Raw genomic sequence first — 18,622 nt, 5'->3', positions numbered from 1 at the left:
ACCCCCATGTCATCCAAGATGTTTATGTCTTTCTTTGTTCAGTCGAGAAAAAATTACGGATGCGGCGAAAGGAAAAGTCTTGGCCGAATAAACTGAAAAACTCAGCCGAAGTACATTTTTAGAATGTCATTTTACTATATTTATTTCACATTATTTAACAATGAATTTTTTTACATTCCAGCAGTCATTATAGGGTCACTTCTCTGACCAGATAGTTAAAGATAGACATAAACTGTTCCATTTACATTCGACCACATAAATGAGAGTAAACGGATATTAATCCGATCTTCTATTCCCGCACAAAATGCAAATAACTCATTCATTATTATGCCTTAAGTAACTGCAACGACGCTTATATAGCACTGTACTGTATGTTAAGCAGCGGATGCGCGCCTGCATGCACTGTCAAGCATAAGCATAGGGAGAGAGAGAGAGCGGCACGACTGACAGGAAATGACAGAGGAAAAAGCGCTCAACAAAGTGGTATAACAAAAAGCTAATTTTTTATATTGGTTTTTTTTCTCGTTTAATATAAACGTGTTTGTCATTTACCCAGGATTGTCACTGTGTCTTTCTCATATGCTGCATGGTGTTCAGGATGTCTTGATTTTAAATGATAAATGAAACTTTCAAAGGCATTTTTTTCAAGGGATAGTTTGGCTAAAAAATTATAATAAACCCATGATTTACTCGCCCTCAAGCTGTCCTGATGCATATATCCATGATGGACGACTTGGGGGTAAGGGAATTATGGGTTTATTATAATTTTTTGCTGAACCATCCCTTTTAAATGCTTTTACCAACATGTTTGCTGCATTTGCACACCTCACACTGCATGTTTTTTAAAGACCTCCATTTCTCTGGACTTTTTACTTATTCCAACGAACACCGAAAAGGAGTTTTTTATTATTTTCGGCATAATAATAATGGTTGCCAAAAATTTGGTGCATCCCTAGAAGAAATACATTTATATAAAAATACAAATAATATATGTTTGTTTTTTTTTGGTTTTTTTTTAGGAAAATATTCCAGGATTTTTCTCAATTTAATAGACTTAATTGGTCCTCAATAGTTTACAGTTTAAAATTGCAGTTTCAATGCACCTTCAATGGCCTCCTAAATCCCAAACGACGATGAGGGTCTTATCTAACAAAACGATAAATGAAAAATAAAAAAATCAGCACTTTTAAACCACAACTTTTCGCCTTGTACATCACGTAATGCGTCGTCACGTCAAAACGTCACGCGTTACATTATTTAAAACACACACTTGCGGACTATTTTAAACAATAAACTGAAACGAAGACATTAATTAGTATCATTCTCATACAACAATGTCGGAACGGTCGCCTTTCTTCACACTTGTAAACACTGTGGCGGTAGTTTCGCATACGTCATGCATGACCTTTCGACGTGATGATGTAATACGTAAGGTCACACTGGCGCATCACATGGCTAGTGCAAGACGAAAAGTTGTGGTCACATGGGCATGCAGGATTACGTAGGTTAGGAGAGTTTTTGCGATTTCTCGCAATGTGCATACATCGAACGCAAATGAGTCAAATACGCTCGCGAATGTGTAAAATGGCGAATTATGCTCAGGCTTTTATGTGGAAGGTGCTGACGTCAATGAAGCTCTTTTTCAGTTAGTTGATATAAGCAGAAAAGAGGCTAACTGCCATGCTGTGTCTTTCCTGTAGTTTTTATTAAAATGATTGTTTAGCATAAAAATGTAGCATTACTGTTTTGCATACAATAACTTGACATTACTAAGATAAATGAAAACTTTTTAGTATTTTTATTTACATCCAATTTTTTTGCTTTGATAAAAGTGTGATTATTTTAATGGTTTGTTGTTTTTCCAACTCTGATTTATTAAATTAATGAAATTAAAAGGCTGATATAAATACAATTATGCAAACATTAAAAAAAATTTTTCTTAGGTCAGTTTCGGTTTTCGGCCAAGTGCGTCCAGAATTTTTTGTTTTAATCCCAGAAATGTTATTTTGATGCATCTCTAGTAATCACAGAATGCTTGCTATGACAATAGATTCATATTTATGTTTAAAAGCGCATCGGAAAACTATAAGCCAGTTTCATCATCAATATCAGTGACTAAGAGTTTGAAGTTGCGATCGCGTGCATGCTGTTTAAAAAAGTGCAGACTTGACACTTACTTTTTTTGTTTGTCTCTTTGCAGTAGTGGCCCTCTTACTTTGTGATCAACGCAGATTGATTTCAAGCTGGTGACTTGTCTGGACCGCGTCAAGGCAGCTCTTCTGCTGAGTGCTACTGGAGAAGATGTGCACACTCAGATAAGAGACTCTTCACGCGAGAGACAAAAATGTGAGTCAATAACCAGATAGCGCCTTTCATTCAATCCTGTCATAATTCCTGCAGTGTAACCATATGCTTTGATTGCATTTTTATTGTATGTCCTTGTCAGATAACAGTTAATCTCGTTTAAAAAGAAAAATACTTTTTTAATGCTTTTGTAGCTTAAATATCTCTACCTCACAACATGTTAGCCTACTTTATTTTGAATGGGAGTAATTGGCCTTGATTTATGCATCTAGTAAAAAGACTAAAGCAGTATTCAGAATGTGAGTTTAAGGTTGTAAACATTCGCAATTGTCTATAGAGAGTATAAGCACTGAGATGTTTGGTTGGGTTGCACCAACAAGGATTAGTCTTAAAACTGGTTTAAATCAGGGCTTATTTAATAACTCTGTTGCACCAAACTATAAATCTTGTTTTAAAATAAACAAGGTTACAATTAAACTGACATTTTGATCCAGGTTTAAATTTGACAGTAAACCTAGATTATCTTTAATCCTGTTGCTCCATTACTTTAAACTTTTAAATCTCAGTGGGGGATTTACTTTAAACTTGCATTTGAGGAGGTTTAAATAAAAAATTCCGCAATTCAATGTGTGGCTAAATGATCAGAAATTGACCTCATGAGCATGGTGGCGCTATTCAAAGATGCGTTTATTATAATGTCTCAACAGACCGATGTTTTGTTGGCTTAGAAGTCTGGGAAACCCTACACATTCTACAGTATATACAAAGACATATTTTTTAAATACACAGGATTCGAGGCCGATATAATTTAATTAATTATAATTATAGATATAATTCATTTTAATTCATTACTGTTGTATGTAGGTAGTGATTTATAATACAAATATTACATTTCCTTTGCCTGCATGAACTGTTTATTTCCTTTTTGAATGACTTAACATGGTTGCGGTTTAATTAAACTGCCAAATTCATTATGGTGGACAAAATAAATTGCAGGTTATATTACACATTAAAGTTTTAATCTAATATTTGTTAAGGGGTCAGTGACAAAAACGGTTTGGCAAGATGAGAAATTCAAAAATCTTTTTAAAAATCTTGTTTTAAAAGCATGCATCAGATTGATTTCAATGCACATAGTGTATTAATGTTGATTTTATGCAATAAAAAAAATTCATTTGCACAATTTTTATGAAAGTTAACACCTGAAAATGTCAAATGGTGTAACCGCCAATTGCGCCAAAAATTTGAAATATTAAATATTTATCCACCTTGATTGTATGTAAGTGTAATCATCAAAACAAAACAACTATTTTTAAATGATTTTATTCGTTATTTCTCAATGTAAATTTTAATGCGTTTTTTGTAATATTTGTCCTGACATATGCTAAAAACAACGGTTTTCTAAATAATCTTTGACAAATGATGTAAAATGTATGTTAAAAAAAATGAATATAATGAATTATGAATATATTTATATTTAAAAAAAGTATTAGATACACCAAATTGACATTTTTGCAATTATTCCCCAAACATTCTTTCAAAATGAAATAAATCCAGAAATTTTAGACTTGGTCCTCAAATAAGAGAATGTATGCAATTAATCTGCAAATGTATTTGAAATTTTAACCCTTTTACATTTAATTGAACCATACAAACACAAAATAATTAACGTCACGTCATTGACCCTAATTTGTGTTTAAATGTAAGTGGTGCAACGTAACTTGAACTGAAATTAAACCGAGATCAACAAACTCCTGTTTAGCTCTAAACTCTGCTTAACTTAATCCTTGTTGGTGCAACCCACCCTAAAATGTTTTTAAAGGCTGTTTCCCTTTAAGGCTTTCATGCAAATTGCCTCATTGTATATGAAATGAGAAACAGCACCTTGCCTTTGGCTCCTGTTTGTTTTGTTTTGTTGTCTCTTCATAAAAACTACTTTACATTATTACAGGGTCAAAAACAGGCCACGCTGAAATTGGCCACAAAGATTTAACAGCAGACTAAAATGACCGGTGACCTTGATTAAAAAAGTAAAAATGAAAAAAAAATGCTTATTTTTAGCGTTGCCATTGGCAGGGCAACACAGGGAATGTCAAAAGAAGAATATTACAGTTTTTTCCACATTAAATGGGGTTAGGACGTGTGTGTGTGCGTGTGTGCGTGTGTGTGTGTGTTAACGATCTGCAAAGTTTTAAATCCCAAAGTCTATGATGATGAGACTCTTCATCTCTAAATGAAATCTCTTTTCTTTGATATACAATGAACCCGAGTATTTTAAGCAACAGTTTATTTTGCGTCTTAAGTCGGCATGGTCTTGATGAACATTATCATACTTCGGCACGCTTTAACTCGCAGCCTGTAAGTATCTGCTGTAATTCTCTTCACTGTCCGTACAATTTATATCACTTTAAAGCTTGCTGCGAGAGATTACACATTTTTTACGTGAGGATAGTAATGACTGACATGAAGATTTTGCACAACAAATCCATGACAAATCAGTACGGATTGCTTCCTTTACCGCGGCTTTGCGCGATCACGAAAGTGAAAGTAAAACTCGAGCGCGCGCTCAAATGCAATTTAAATACCCAATGCCTGAATTTCATACACCACAGTTACCCATCTAAATCTGTGAGAGAATGCATATGCATTTAAATATATTTTTCCTCCCTATAAGTCAACATAGCCCGACGGACAGGGCGGGGATGCATTTTGAGAGCCCGTCTGCAAAGCACAATAGCCCCGGGATGTCTGGCTAGCGATTTTGCGAGCCCTGAATATTTGAATTTACTAGTGACTATTCAAACATGAGTTTTGAGCAGTGCAGAGTAGCGCTTGTTGTTTATTGTTTCTATGATCACAAATGCGGACCTGGTTTTATGTTTTATTATCCTTACCTTACCAATCTCTTACGTTCATCTCAAGCTGTGCCGGAAGAGTTGATCCATTAGCTTGGTCATCTGCATTTTATTGATCAGATTCAAGCTCGTATTGATAAGAGAGTAAAGACTATATTAACTCCTATAAGTATTGTTTTCGAAGATTGAGGTATTCAGCCAATCACAACGCACTGGATAGCTGGCCAATCAGAGCACACCGCACTTTTCAGAACAATGAGTTTTGTACAAACAATGCATTTCAGAAAGGCGGGGCGTACATCAGCAACAATAATGTACGATACGTGGGAAATAATGTTTTTAAACCATAAACCACGTGTGAACATTGCATTAACCCAAATACACAATCACATTCTTTTTAGCTACGTTATAGGGGCTCTTTAAGTTGTGATAAACAATTACAACTAGTCCAAAAAATGTGCCTCTTGAAACGTTGCGCACATCAGGTTCATAATTCACATGCTTAGTAGATAAGGAGTTTAGCTGTGTTGAAACTAAACAGCTACTGTATACAGAGCATTTACAAACACCTTTGTGTTTACATCTGTATTAAAATCTTTTGATCCCTTTACCTTTGTTTTGGTCACTGCAGCCTGTTTGTCTTGCTTTTCCCTATAATTACCTGTAGTGCACAGGCAAGGATATGTAAATATTAGTACAGTAAATAAAAACTAGTACAAAGTGCAAGTAGTAGTTGCACTTCAAACTATTGTTTTATCCAGGGATTCAAGTTAATACCCAAATCGAAATTTATACTGCAAGTGAAAGCACACCACTATTGCACTACTCGCAAGGTGTTTCAGTTTCTAAATTGTTGACTTTATAACACAGGACGTCATTCATTTCATTACTCTGACGGCAGTTAAATCTTTTTTTTTTATATGGGTGCGTATAGATGTTTAGAAAAGCCAGATATTTGTTATCTGTAATACTTTAATGAAGGGTGGGAATACCTGCACTACTTGGAAATTAATTTCACTTTATTGCTGCAGTATTCAAACCGCACGTCTTTTTCCATTTTTGGATTAAAGGGATAGTTCGGCCAAAAATGATATTAAACCCATGATTTACTCACCCCCAAGCTGTCCGAGTTGCATATGTCCATCGTTTTTCAGACAAACACATTTTCTGATATTTTAGAAAATGTTTTAGATCTTTCAGTTGATTAAATGTAATGTTACGGGGTCCACGACCTTCAAGTCCAAAAAAAGTGCGTCCATCCTTCACAAATTAAATCCAGACGGCTCCAGGATGATAAAAAAGGTCTTCTGAGGGTAATCCGCGCTGTGTTGTTGTAGAAATATCCATATTTAAAACTTTATTAACGAAAATAAATACCTTCCGGTAGCGCCGCCATCTTAGTCGCGTCCGCATTCAGGATGAGAGCTTACGCAGCCTACGGAGGCTACTCTGCTGCTGCTCTGTGCCCCCGCCCTCCGAATTTGTCATACGTCACTAAGAAAAGTGCGTACACTACGCTAATACTCTCTCCTGAATACAGAGGAGTCTAAGATGGCGGCGCTACCGGAAGGTAGTTATTTACGTTAATAAAGTTTTAAATATGGATATTTCTACAACAACACAGCACGGATTACCCTCAGAAGACCTTTGTTTATCATCCTGGAGCCATTTGGATTTATTTTGTGAAGGATTGATGCACTTTTTTTGGACTTGAAGGTCGTGGACCCCGTTACATTACATTTAATCAACTGAAAGATCTAAAACATTTTCTAAAATATCCGAAAATGTGTTTGTCTGAAAAACGATGGGCATATGCAACTCGGACAGCTTGGGGGTGAGTAAATCATGGGTTTAATATTATTTTTGGCCGAACTATCCCTTTAAGATCACAAAGCACGCCTGCAAAACAAAATTATTAATTTATCATGCAAAACTTGCCCTCTCTGGCTTATGTTTGCATGAGTGCCATTTAATCTTAAACAATGGGAGATCTCCTTCTCCTTGTACCTCCTTTGAAGATGATCTATTTCTGTCTACAGCTGAGCGAATGTAAGACTTGCTACGACGGGTGTGTGTCGGGTAGCAGCCATACGACAGCAGGCAGAAAGAGGTCAAGGTGTCTGCTGCCGCTCTTGTGTGTTTTCGTATTGCTACTGTGTCACCGTAGGGCACGTAGCCACAAAAGACAGATGGGAGGGTTTCTGTCCTGTATGCCACAGGAGGTTTACGTTAGGAGCAGATGGGGAAAGACGAGAGAGCTTTTTTTGTGTCCACTCTTCGTTTCACTGAATGGGGCACATGAAAGACTTGCTTTGTTGTGTTTTTTTGTCTATCCTGTACTTTTTGTCATAGGCTCACCTGCTCTTTACAGCCCTCCCTGGTGCAAGACATTTCACGCACACACATATATATATATACAGTGCAGATTACCCTTCCCGGTTCTCTCCAGCCAGGTCCCTGTTGGCTTCTCAAACGTTCAGATGATTAATGGGCTGGGAAGTCTGAAGGCGCTCACTGCCGCCTTTTCCTCCTCCATTCCTCCCATCCCCCTGTTTCTCCTCACCCCCCTTTTATCTCATCCACATCTACTTTTGAATTCAGGAGCGCACGCACACAGAAACGGCCACCAAATGCTGGTGAGGGTTGTCTTCCCCTCTCTGAGTTGTGCATTGTCACTCAGGGGGCAGCTGCTGTATTGTCTCAGACGGTGCTGGGAAAGGCACGCGCTATCTGGGTGGAGGGATTGCCACTGTTTGGCCATGCACAGGCTCTCTGCTGCAGAGGACTTACCGACAGAATGTGAAATTGGAGGACGCACACACAGTGCTTACAGATCTCACACCCTTAAAAATATTTGGCCAGTTATGGTAGGGTAGTAAAAGTAAGTGCAGATGGCCAGGAGTGGGATGGAGGTTTACCTGGAATGTGAAGGGTTGAGGTCAGAGGTTAAGGTTCCTGTCCCCTCTGGCGGTCAGGAAGTATGCAGTGTGTGTCACGGTAGATTAAATTGTGCAAGGTGTGTGTGGAGAGGGGTAGGGTGTAGGCTATGAATAATTTAAACATGTCAGAATGAAAACTAGGCTTTCTAACCTTTAAGTGATGCCTGCACAATCCTAGGTAGTTGTGGTTTATTTTCCAAGGCATTGATAAGCAGTGGCTTAGGGTGGTTGAGGTATTACGTCCGATGTGCAAGCAAGGTGCAGAAATAATTGCATGACACGGTTTAACACTTTGAGTTAAACCCCTAAACCAAAGTGTGCCTTGCCTTTAGAAGATATGGGTAGTGGAAGCCATGGCATAGTTGTTAAATACTTGCGCTTTAATATTGGGACATGCGGTGAATGACAGGTTCACATTATGTTGGCCGTTTTCGATTGCTTCCTCTTTAGTATATTAATAGCTGTTTAACTGGCAAAAGATCAAAAAGGACTGGGGTGAAACAATGTTACTTGAGTGCATGTTTTGTGTTATGTCTTCGCTAGTGATGCCACAATGTGAATTTATTGAGAGTTTGATTGTTATTTAAATAAACATGATGTCTGCGGTCGGAAACAAGTAGGCTATTTACTCTAATGCACCTGACACTAAAACTTGGTCAATCTTTTTAACAAACAGTTTGTATACTCTGTCAATAAATATAAATACAAGTAAGGGGTGATATATAGGCAGCAGGTTATTATTGCAAAAAATAAGCTGCCACAGTGTGATCCGGTTGTATCAAACTTAAGGGCTTATATCGCGACCTGCTGCCTGCACATTATCCCTCTTATTACACGCCTATTTACCTCATAAGTAAGGTAAGGAACATTAAATATTGATTTAAAATATTTTATTTGCTCATTTTTAATGAATACAAAGAGGAAAACATGTTTACTTTCGGGTTAAAGATAAGATATATATATATATTCTGCCTGTGGCCGTTTGTCTGTATGTATTATTATGCAATGTTACCATCGCATCGAGACACATTTTAAGGGTCGCAAGCATTAACTTCTTAGCAATATGATAAGGTTTCTCCTACCTTATTGTTTGTAGTGAACACTGTTGCCTATGTTATGTGTTATGTCAGGCGCCCTTTAATCATGAGGCCAAACGAAAACTCAATTATTTAACATTTTGGAAGCAGATATTTACTTGGGTAAAACATGACGAATGAAACGATGCAATGTTTTTCACAGTATGCTTTTCCTGAAAAATGACGGCAAACAAGTCGGGAGCCTTTTTTGTTGGAATAAGCAACTACTGTAAACAAAACCTTGAAGCTCATGAGAAAAGCTGACAACACATAGCGTGCACGGTGTCTAAAAGGGTTGCCGATAACCTTTCATCTGGTCCACTGAACTTAATGGCAAGACAGTATTAATGAAGGGAATTTTAAGCGGATCAAGAGACATATTAACACGGCATATTAATAACACTATTTTATTAATATTGGTTCGATATCTTCCTAACAACAAGATTACTTTCATGTAAGTTCTCTATTTCTGTGAACAGTTACCTGAAACTATTGACCCTGATGAGAGTATTGGGAAATTTCAGAATTATAGTTTACAATTAAAATCGTCAATTGTCTTAACAAATTATAAATTAAGGGGCGGTTTCCCGGACAGGACCTAAGCCTAGTCCCAGACTAACTTAAATGTAAGTGTTGTCTTGACTGAAAACAACTTGCTCCGTCATACCTTAAAATATATCAGTGCGAGTGTTGTGTCTGAAGATGCACACCAGTAATGTTTATTTATAAATTATGCTTTTAAAAATGACTTAAATATCCTAATTTAACTAAGGTCTAGTCCCGTTTTAAACTAATCCCTGCAGGGCTCCAGACTGCCACCAAATGGGGGGCATTTTGCCACCAAAATTTGAGAGTGTGCCACTGAATTTTACATCCAGTTGCACATGTGCGACCAGTAAATTTGACCCTTTTTTTTTGTGATGTGACACTGAATTTGAAAACAGCACATTGTACTTTCTGCATCTATCATTAAAGTATTTATTAGTAGTACAGTGTAAATTAGTAGAAATGTGAATATTTGGTTAGCATGTTGATTTACAGTGTGTGCCCCTAAATTTTCTGGTTGCGCCCCTAAAATTTTTAGTTGGGGGCCACTGTGCTCCTAGTGAAAAAAGTTAGTCTGGAGCCCTGCCCTGTCCGGGAAACCACCCCTAAATGTTTATGTACAATTATTATTTTAAATATGTGACAGTGAAAAATTTTTTTGGTGGGGCCAGTGAAAATTTTTGCAGGGCAAATAAAAACCTGAACTCGACTAAGCCAGTATAAAAAAATCTTTGCATTGAGCCCTGTAAATGCTAATAAAATTAAATCAAACCATATGTTTAAAGGGGCCATGGCATGAAAATCCGACTTTTTCCATGTTTAAGTGCTATGATTGGGTCACCAGTGCCTCTGTCAACCTAGAAAATGTAAAAAAAGATCAACCCAGTAACTTAGTTTTGATAAACCATTCTCTGCAAGCACATGAAAAAATAGGTCGTTTAATGTGGCTCTCCTTATGATGTCATAAAGAGCTCTTATTATAATACCACCACCCCTTAATCTGCACTATCCAACCATGGCACAGCCATTTAATGCTGTGAGAGCATTAAAGAGAGCCAATGAGAGAAAATAATTCACAGCACAATTGAGTTTCAATTTCAACAAACCACCATCATTGTGATTAGTGTTTGCTTTTATTTAGCTCATTTGCATTTTAAAGGACACACCCAAAACGGCACATTTCTGGACACACCTACAAAGTGGCAATTTTAACATGCTATAATAAGTTATTTATATGTTTTTTTGAGCTAAAACTTCACATATGTGCTCTACGGACACCAAAGATTTATTTGACATCTTAAAGTCTTGTGACATGGCCCCTTTAAAATATAACCATTTTAGGCTAGGTCAGTGGTTCTCAAACTTTTTTTTAAATTTATTTTATTCAGTATTGTGGGACTATATGACAGCTCTAGATGTTGTCTTTTTAAGGTAGTAAGCAAATACAACTCATTATTAAGGGCTCATTATAGTTGTGCGTAGGTCCTACATTGTAGCCGTGACGGCATAGTTTATGTGTCAGTTGGAAGTGATGGGAAGTAAATAAACAGCGACTTATGTTGCATTTTGAGTTAAATCACTCCTCAACTTGGTCCATCTTTGTTTTCACGATTGCAAACGGAAATACCAATGATGTAGTTTTTTGGCGTCCTGTTAAAAATTTGCCAAGGTGCACATCAGGCTACGCAGAACTACGCTCGGGCTACGAATAACCTACAGCGTAAATCTTACCCACGACTATAAGATGGGCTTTAGTGTTAACAGCTGAGGGAACAAGATGTTGTATATACCATAGGTAGCCTATTATTAAAAACCATGGGTAATCTTCTCGTGGGTAGAGAGGACCTCATCTTGGAAACCTGTTATCAACTACTCTTCCAAAGGCATGTTTAGATGAGTTATCAAAGAGATGATTTGATTTGCTGCTTCTGGAAATACGTGTCTGGGAGATTCCGTTGTTCACCCATGCTTTTATTTTTAAAGTTTTAAAGTGCTGAACGTTGTTTTACCTCATGACCTATATTACAATATTCTTAAAGATAGTTTTGGCTGAGGACGGGTGTTCAAGTGGTTAAACAAATTTTCAGTGAACTGTTAAAAATAGCCATGTTTGTCACGTTGCTAAATTGTAGCTTCTAGACTCTTGTGGTTTTGTAAGCGTAAGCATTTCAGTCGGGATTAATTGGGAAATTGGGTAGTTGCGACACCCCCAGTCTCAGCGGAAGGTTAGATGAATTTACAGAAACCCTCCCATCACATCTGTTCATCTACATTGAATCTGGTGTGGTGACCTCATCTGTTTAGAGATCTGTCACTCTCAAACGACTCAACACCCCTCTTTTGTGCTCACCCAGAATACATGATAATTGCTTGTTAGCTTCTAATGTAAATCCCCTCTCCCTTTTGGGGTGACATGATCCTTTACAAGAGTCCTCTAATGAGGCAGAATTAAATCTATATGGACTTAATTTTAACGTGAATCAAAGCGATGCCATGAGGGACAGGAGTACACTCTGTACAGATTTGATGTCTTGGCATGGTGTTGTCTTAGGCTTTTGTATAATTTTCCACTGAAAATTAAAATTTGTGGGTCTCTTCAGTGTCTTGTTTATTTTGGCATTTGGTTTTTACGCTACACACGCCTCTGCCAATAGCATCAGTCAGGCCTTTGGCTCTCAAACCACTGCGGTGGCCGCTGTGGCTCTTCCACTAACCCTCTCCCAGCATTTTCCCATTTGGTTTGTACAGACTGTCAGTCTGTGTGGCTGCAGTGGAACAGGGTGGTCCTGAACTATAAATGAGAGAGAGAGAGATAGAGGGAGGTAAAGGTGGCAGAGAGAGAGGGAGAGAGACGGAAATTAGCCTGAGTCATGATGATGATGATGATAATGATGAGGTATGTGTGTGGACAGATGGTGTGTTGATTAGGGAGGAGACTGCGTGTCTTGAGGGGGTATGAGAGGTTGTGCGTCTCTCACGCAAATAAAGGTTATTTACATTTATACATTTATTTGCACTCATCTCATTACAAACCCATATGCATTTCTCGTGCACATGAAATGGTGAATATTTGGTTTCGAGAATTCATTGCAATGGTGGTTTATCATGCCGTATCTAAACACTTAGTCACCATGAAACGGAAATGGAAGATGTCTACTTTCCATATTGTGATTTCTATCGGTGTGAAATGGCTTTTAAAAAGAGAAAACATTTAGGGCGGGACTTATATGATTGCATCGTTGAAAGTTGGCTCGTGTTGCTAATTGCTGATCGTTGTGAACTTTTCACAGGCAGACACGTGTCTACGATAGTCCCGCCTTCTGGACATTCCTCGTGATGGGAAGTAAATAGAGGTCATTTTGTGGAGGGGAGATGGTTAGCATTTTTGTTTAAAGATTACGAGGGCACATGAATTTAATAATAAATAAGCGCACAGATGTCATTTATAAAAAGCACTAGCAATATTCCATAAACCTTTGAATTTCAATTTCGTGGTGACTTTAATAAGATGTCCTTGAGTGACAGCACAAAAGTGCCATGCTGTTTGCTGAACATTTAAATCATTTGAATCCCTTTCTAAGCAAGGATGATTTAAAAACATCCTGATATTGAAAAAAAAATTACGCTTTCTCTGAGGCTGCCATTGTTCGTTCAGAATAGTGCTCCTCAGGTGAATGTGAGCTTTTTTTTTAAATAAGTAAGGCTGTATGATGTTTAAGACAAATAAATTAAGTGTAATAACTTGCTAATAATTTCAATATGCAATGCGTTAATATTCTTTAAGTTTGTAAAATTTTTGTGTTTTTCAGTGTGGACCTGCAAAACTTAATTAAAGTCAATTGTAGAATTTGGCGGCCTAAACCTTAGCACAGTGGTCTCCAACATGGTGCCCGTGGGCACCTGATTGCCCACCTGATTGAGTCTGTGAGTTGCCCGCCAAATCTCATTCTATTAATAGCCTCAATTTTAATATTTATTTATTACATTTTTTTTATATTAGCTTAGCTTCTTTTGTTTATATTATTATTTTAAACAATAAAAACATATCAACAAATAAAATAAAACAGTTCAGAGTAGACTAGATCAAAAGGTAGCCCTCCAGCTATCCATTGTTGTAGCCCTTGCTCACAAAAAGGTAGGAGACCCCTGCCTTAGCATATAGCATTAACTAGCATATAATGCTAACTCATCAGTCACAACTTTGTTTTTAGCATTGTACAGGGTTCCCACGGGTCCTTGAAATCCTTGAAAGATGTTGAATCTGGGAGAAAAAATTCAAGGCCCTGGGAAGTTTTTGAAAATATACATACATAGATACAGGTCATTGAAAGTGCTGGAATCTATTTTATGCAAGAAGATTTCTGGAAAAAAATCCTTATTATTTCCTGTGTAGTTGAGAATAATATCAAAAATTCTAGACTTTTTAAGCACATGTGCTAAACTATTCGCTTTAAATGCTTATATCTTCTGTATGCGAATGTTGATTCATACCAAAATGCTTTTTTGCAAAATTATGTTTGACACGTGAAAACGTCTCGGGTTGCGTATGTAACTGTTGTTCCCTGAGAAGGGAACGAGACGCTGCGTCTCCGTTGCCATACTTCCTGGGTCCCTGTAACGCTGTCTTTGGCAATATTTCAGATAGCGATATACTTCCTGACTCCCACGTCACCCTGTCTTTGTCGTTAAGCCTCACCATTGGTTGAATTTGATAAACACATTCAGACGCACTTACCCTTGGAGGCGTCCCCAAAGTGTCACCGCAGTGACGCATGGCGAGTTCCCTCAAAAGGGAACTGTAACAATGTATCTTTAAAGGTAACACAATGTAACCTTGCTCTCACTTGATATGTGTCCCCACATTTAGTCCTTGAATTTGAGGGTATTGGATCTGGAAAGTCATTGAAAGGTCCTTGAATTTGAAGTTAAATAAGGTGTGCGATGCATGATTGTAACAACATTGTACTTAATTTGTGTAATTTAATGTTGGAGTGTAAATCTCGACTGTAACGTCACATTCTATGTTGAGATTGGCCGTTTTCCAGAGGAAGAGTGTTTTACATTAGGAGAAGGAAACAAATGTTTCACATTCTTTCTAAGAAACGAAAGCATCATTCTCTTTCTCTCTTTCTCCAGTCTATCTGCATCAACATAAAACCTTTCAAAGTATTAATATCATCTAGTTATTGCAAAACATTGGGCTATGCACATTTAAGATATTTTGATATACAACTAGGGCTGGGCAAAAAAAAATCAAAGAGCAGAATCGATTTTTTTTTTCATATTTATTTCCGCAAACATTGACCGGAGGAAAGGAAGCATTTTAGATTTCGCAAGCAAGACGTGTTGTGGCTTTTAATTTCTTTTTATTAATTACCCACTTGTAAACTGCTGTTTACAGTTCTTTTTTATTAATATAGTATGTGTATTAAATCTATATTCATTGAGTTGAATCGAGAATCAAGTATAAAAACCTACCTGAGAACCGGAATCGAAAATTTAATCGAGAATCGGAATCGAATCGATTTGATAGCTTGTGAATCGAAATCGAATCGATCTGGAACATCTGAATCGATACCCAGCCCTATATACAACCGTACAAAATATTTTGTATCCGCTATATCCGCATTCCTAATGAAAAGGCAAAAGTGTATACAAGTATTGTGGAAATACGGGGAATACGGTTTTGTTAAAGACAACTTCAGAGGTACTTTATAAGAGTTGTATAAAAGGTTTTTGTCGTTTTTATTTTGCACTTATAAGAAATACAAAACACGATTCAAGTTTGTGATTTGCGCACCTTTATGCTCCCTCTGAGAATATTTAGAAATCCCCCTAGCTGAATGGGCTTTGACAAAAACTACATCCTGTCCCACATTAGATATTACATCCACTTCCCCAATTCTGTCCTCCAGTTCACCCTTCTGTGAGTTCACTCTTTCCATCTACTCCTCACTTGTAAACCCCCGATCCAAACACTATTAGTGATATTTGGCTCAGAGTGCATTTCCTGTCGGTTGGCTGAGGAGCCCGAGCGTGGCGTGTTTTTTGTGTTGGCGCAGTCTAGACGTGTGAATGTGTGCGGAGAGCCAGCAGATAAGGCGGCTCTTAATGTAGTGGGGGAGGCACGAAGGAGATCGGCCTGAAAAGAGTGAGTGGGGGAGGGCGAAACGAATGGAGGAAGGGGGTGGGGAGTTAAAGGTGTGTGTATGTTGTAGCTAGAGAGAGAGGGAAGGAGAGAGAGAGGCAAGCCGGAAGACAGAGCGAGGGAGGGTGGAGAGTGCTCACGCTATTGATGGGGAAAGAGAAGGGAGGGGTTAAAGTACGAGCAGGCGCTGGAGAGAGCCGAGGGAGGGGTGTGTGGGTAGTGCCTGTTCTCAATGAGGAAGCGCCAGAGAGCCATTTTCACTGTTGAGTAAGAGCACGCCGCTCTCAGCGCGACACACCGAGAGAAAGAAAGTGCGCATTCTGGATTTTACTGAGACGCCTTCGCTGGTTTTTGCTCTCCCCCACTTTCTGGGGGCCCGCTGGAGGCAGTTTGTGTGAGCAAAGCCTTGGGTGGACACACAATGGGGCGAAGTGCCTGTGGCAACTGGGCCGTTGTGCTGCCGAGGGGGGGAGGGGGTAGAGAGCCGACCGGCGCACAGAGCTAACAGATCCAGCCAGTGTCAGGCCTCTCTATCTCTCTCACACACACACACACATTCACGAAAGACTCCGATACGAGGCTTCTCAGGAACTAAAAACCTCTTTCTCTCAGGAATATGGTGGACTAACTATGGATTAACATGTATTTGGCGCAGTGGATTTTGGGAAACGTACGGAGATTTGAGAGCGAGAAGTGGCTGCGTTTTGGGATCGAGTGAGAAACTTTTCTTGTCTTTCCGAGTTCCCTTTCTGTTTTGGTTTTGCTTTTGTGCCGAAAGGACCTCCTAAATGGATTACAAAATGCATTCCAAGTCCAATGATTTGCTGGATTTTCAGACACTGGATGCCCTTTTGGAAAAAATTGCACATTGCTCCGTCCCAGTTAAAAGGTAAAACTGATAAGCTTTCTGTTTAAGTGGCGCTTTTAAACATTACACAACTACATATCACTGTTGTTTACTTATGTTTACATTCTTTTTGAGTTTAATACTAACATTACCATGATCAAATCAGATAGCTAGCACATACATCTTATGTATGAAGCTTTTAGTTTCATTTACTGTTAAATGTTTAACAGTCTTATGTTATGGCTTTCGTATTTCAGATATAATGCATTTCCTTTTCTAGACGTTTTCCTAAAACTGCCTCAAAACTGTGTTTTTAAGGGCGGCATTGTTAGCAAGAAAGCTAAAAGCTTCGAATAGGCAGCCTCCCGGTGGGAGAGAGGGGGTGTGTGAGTAAGCAGAAGGAGGGGGTGGGGTTATTCCGAGGAAGAGGGGGGTGGTGTATTTGTTGTGGCAGAAGAAGAGGCTTCACCCGGCACTGATTTTGTCAATTTTAGTGAATGTTTGTATGAAATTCACTGGCAAGTTATGGCTAAACCTTATTTTTCATTTACCTTTACAACACAATTTTTTTGTGATGTAAATTGGTGCCGAAAGAAGTTAATAACCATTTCCTTGTACTCAATGCTTTTAGTGGATGGCAAAAAGGGAAGCAAAACCAACAGGATCTGTACTTTTTTCCTTTTGTGTAGTTTTTCCCTATCTGCACCACTACAGACCTTAAACTATATCATTTAGTGCATCACGATTAGTCGCGACTAATCATTTGCAGAATAAAAGTTTTTGTTTACATAATATATGTGGGTGTACTGTGTATAATAATTACTTATAAATAAATACATAAAAAGAAAAAATATATTTATATAATAAATATTTATATATATATATATATATATATATATATATATATATATATATATATATATATATATATATATATATATATATATATATATATATATATATATATATATATATATATATATATATATATATATATATAAAACTTTATATACAAATGCAAATATTTCTTAGATATATACATGCATGTGTGTGTTTGTATTTATAAATAATTAATATACACCGTACACCCACATATATTATGTAAACCAAAACTTTTAATCTGCAAACGATTAGTTGCGACTAATCGTGAGGCAGCACTAATATCATTCAAAAATATGAACCATTACAGAGTTCCTGTCATCTTGCTCTTGTTTTTTAGATGTGCACTAAGATTTTATTCAACTTACTTGATATACGGACTTGCATGGGACTACTTTTGTTTTTTATTAAATGGGACATATCACAAAAATACTTTTTCCACGTTTAATAGCTATAAGTGGGTCCCCAAGTGCTTGCTTCAACCTGGAAAATGTGAAAAGGATCAACCCAGCAACTTAGTTTCGGTAAATCATTCACTGCAAGAATGTGAATTAATAGGTCATTGAAATTTGGCTCTCCTTGTGATGTCAGAAGGGGATAAAACCCCCATCAAACCATTTGCATTTTAAAGGACACACCCAAAAACAGCACACTTACAAAGTGGCATTTTAACATGTAAATGATCTGTATGGTATTTTGAGCTGGAACTTTACATATGTACTCTGGGGACACCAAAGATGTATTTGACATCTTAAAAAAGTCTTGTGAAATGTCTCCTTTAATTGAAATGCCAACCCTCTGAATATTCAGACATCTTAGCATAACAAAACTCCTGCTCCACAAACAGCTGAAGGCAAACCCAGTGGAACATTCCCACATCCGAGAGTGACTAACGTGTGTCGGTCCCGGTTTGAAGTATGTCCCTCTGGATTTGCGTCATGTTCGGCATGTGGAACAGTTGCAGACGGAGAGCTGCCGCAGTGGAAAAGTTCTTGGGGTCGCATTGCACACATGCTTGCCGTGTGCCG

General features: G+C 37.8%; 1 protein-coding gene across 4 annotated transcripts in view; it reads left to right on the top strand.

The window, feature by feature from the left end:
• Nucleotides 1–18,622, top strand: part of brd4 (bromodomain containing 4) — a 71,058-nt gene that overhangs the window by 16,138 nt on the left and 36,298 nt on the right. For 2 of the 4 annotated variants that reach the window (XM_065247132.2, XM_065247047.2), the window contains exon 1: nt 16,117–16,757. In XM_065247132.2, the coding sequence (XP_065103204.2) occupies nt 16,657–16,757 (101 nt within the window). In that variant the 5' untranslated portion in view covers nt 16,117–16,656. Of the gene's footprint in view, nt 1–2,200; nt 2,347–13,529; nt 13,645–16,116; nt 16,758–18,622 lie in introns of those variants that run through there. The other 2 variants (XM_073814037.1, XM_065247211.2) reach the window with 2 other exon arrangements.

Source organism: Paramisgurnus dabryanus, chromosome 3 (genome assembly GCF_030506205.2).
Source record: "Paramisgurnus dabryanus chromosome 3, PD_genome_1.1, whole genome shotgun sequence".
In the NCBI taxonomy this organism is placed as follows: Eukaryota; Metazoa; Chordata; class Actinopteri; order Cypriniformes; family Cobitidae; genus Paramisgurnus; species Paramisgurnus dabryanus.
The sequence above is the reverse complement of the archived record's forward strand: the minus strand, read 5'-3'. Positions and strand labels throughout refer to the sequence as shown.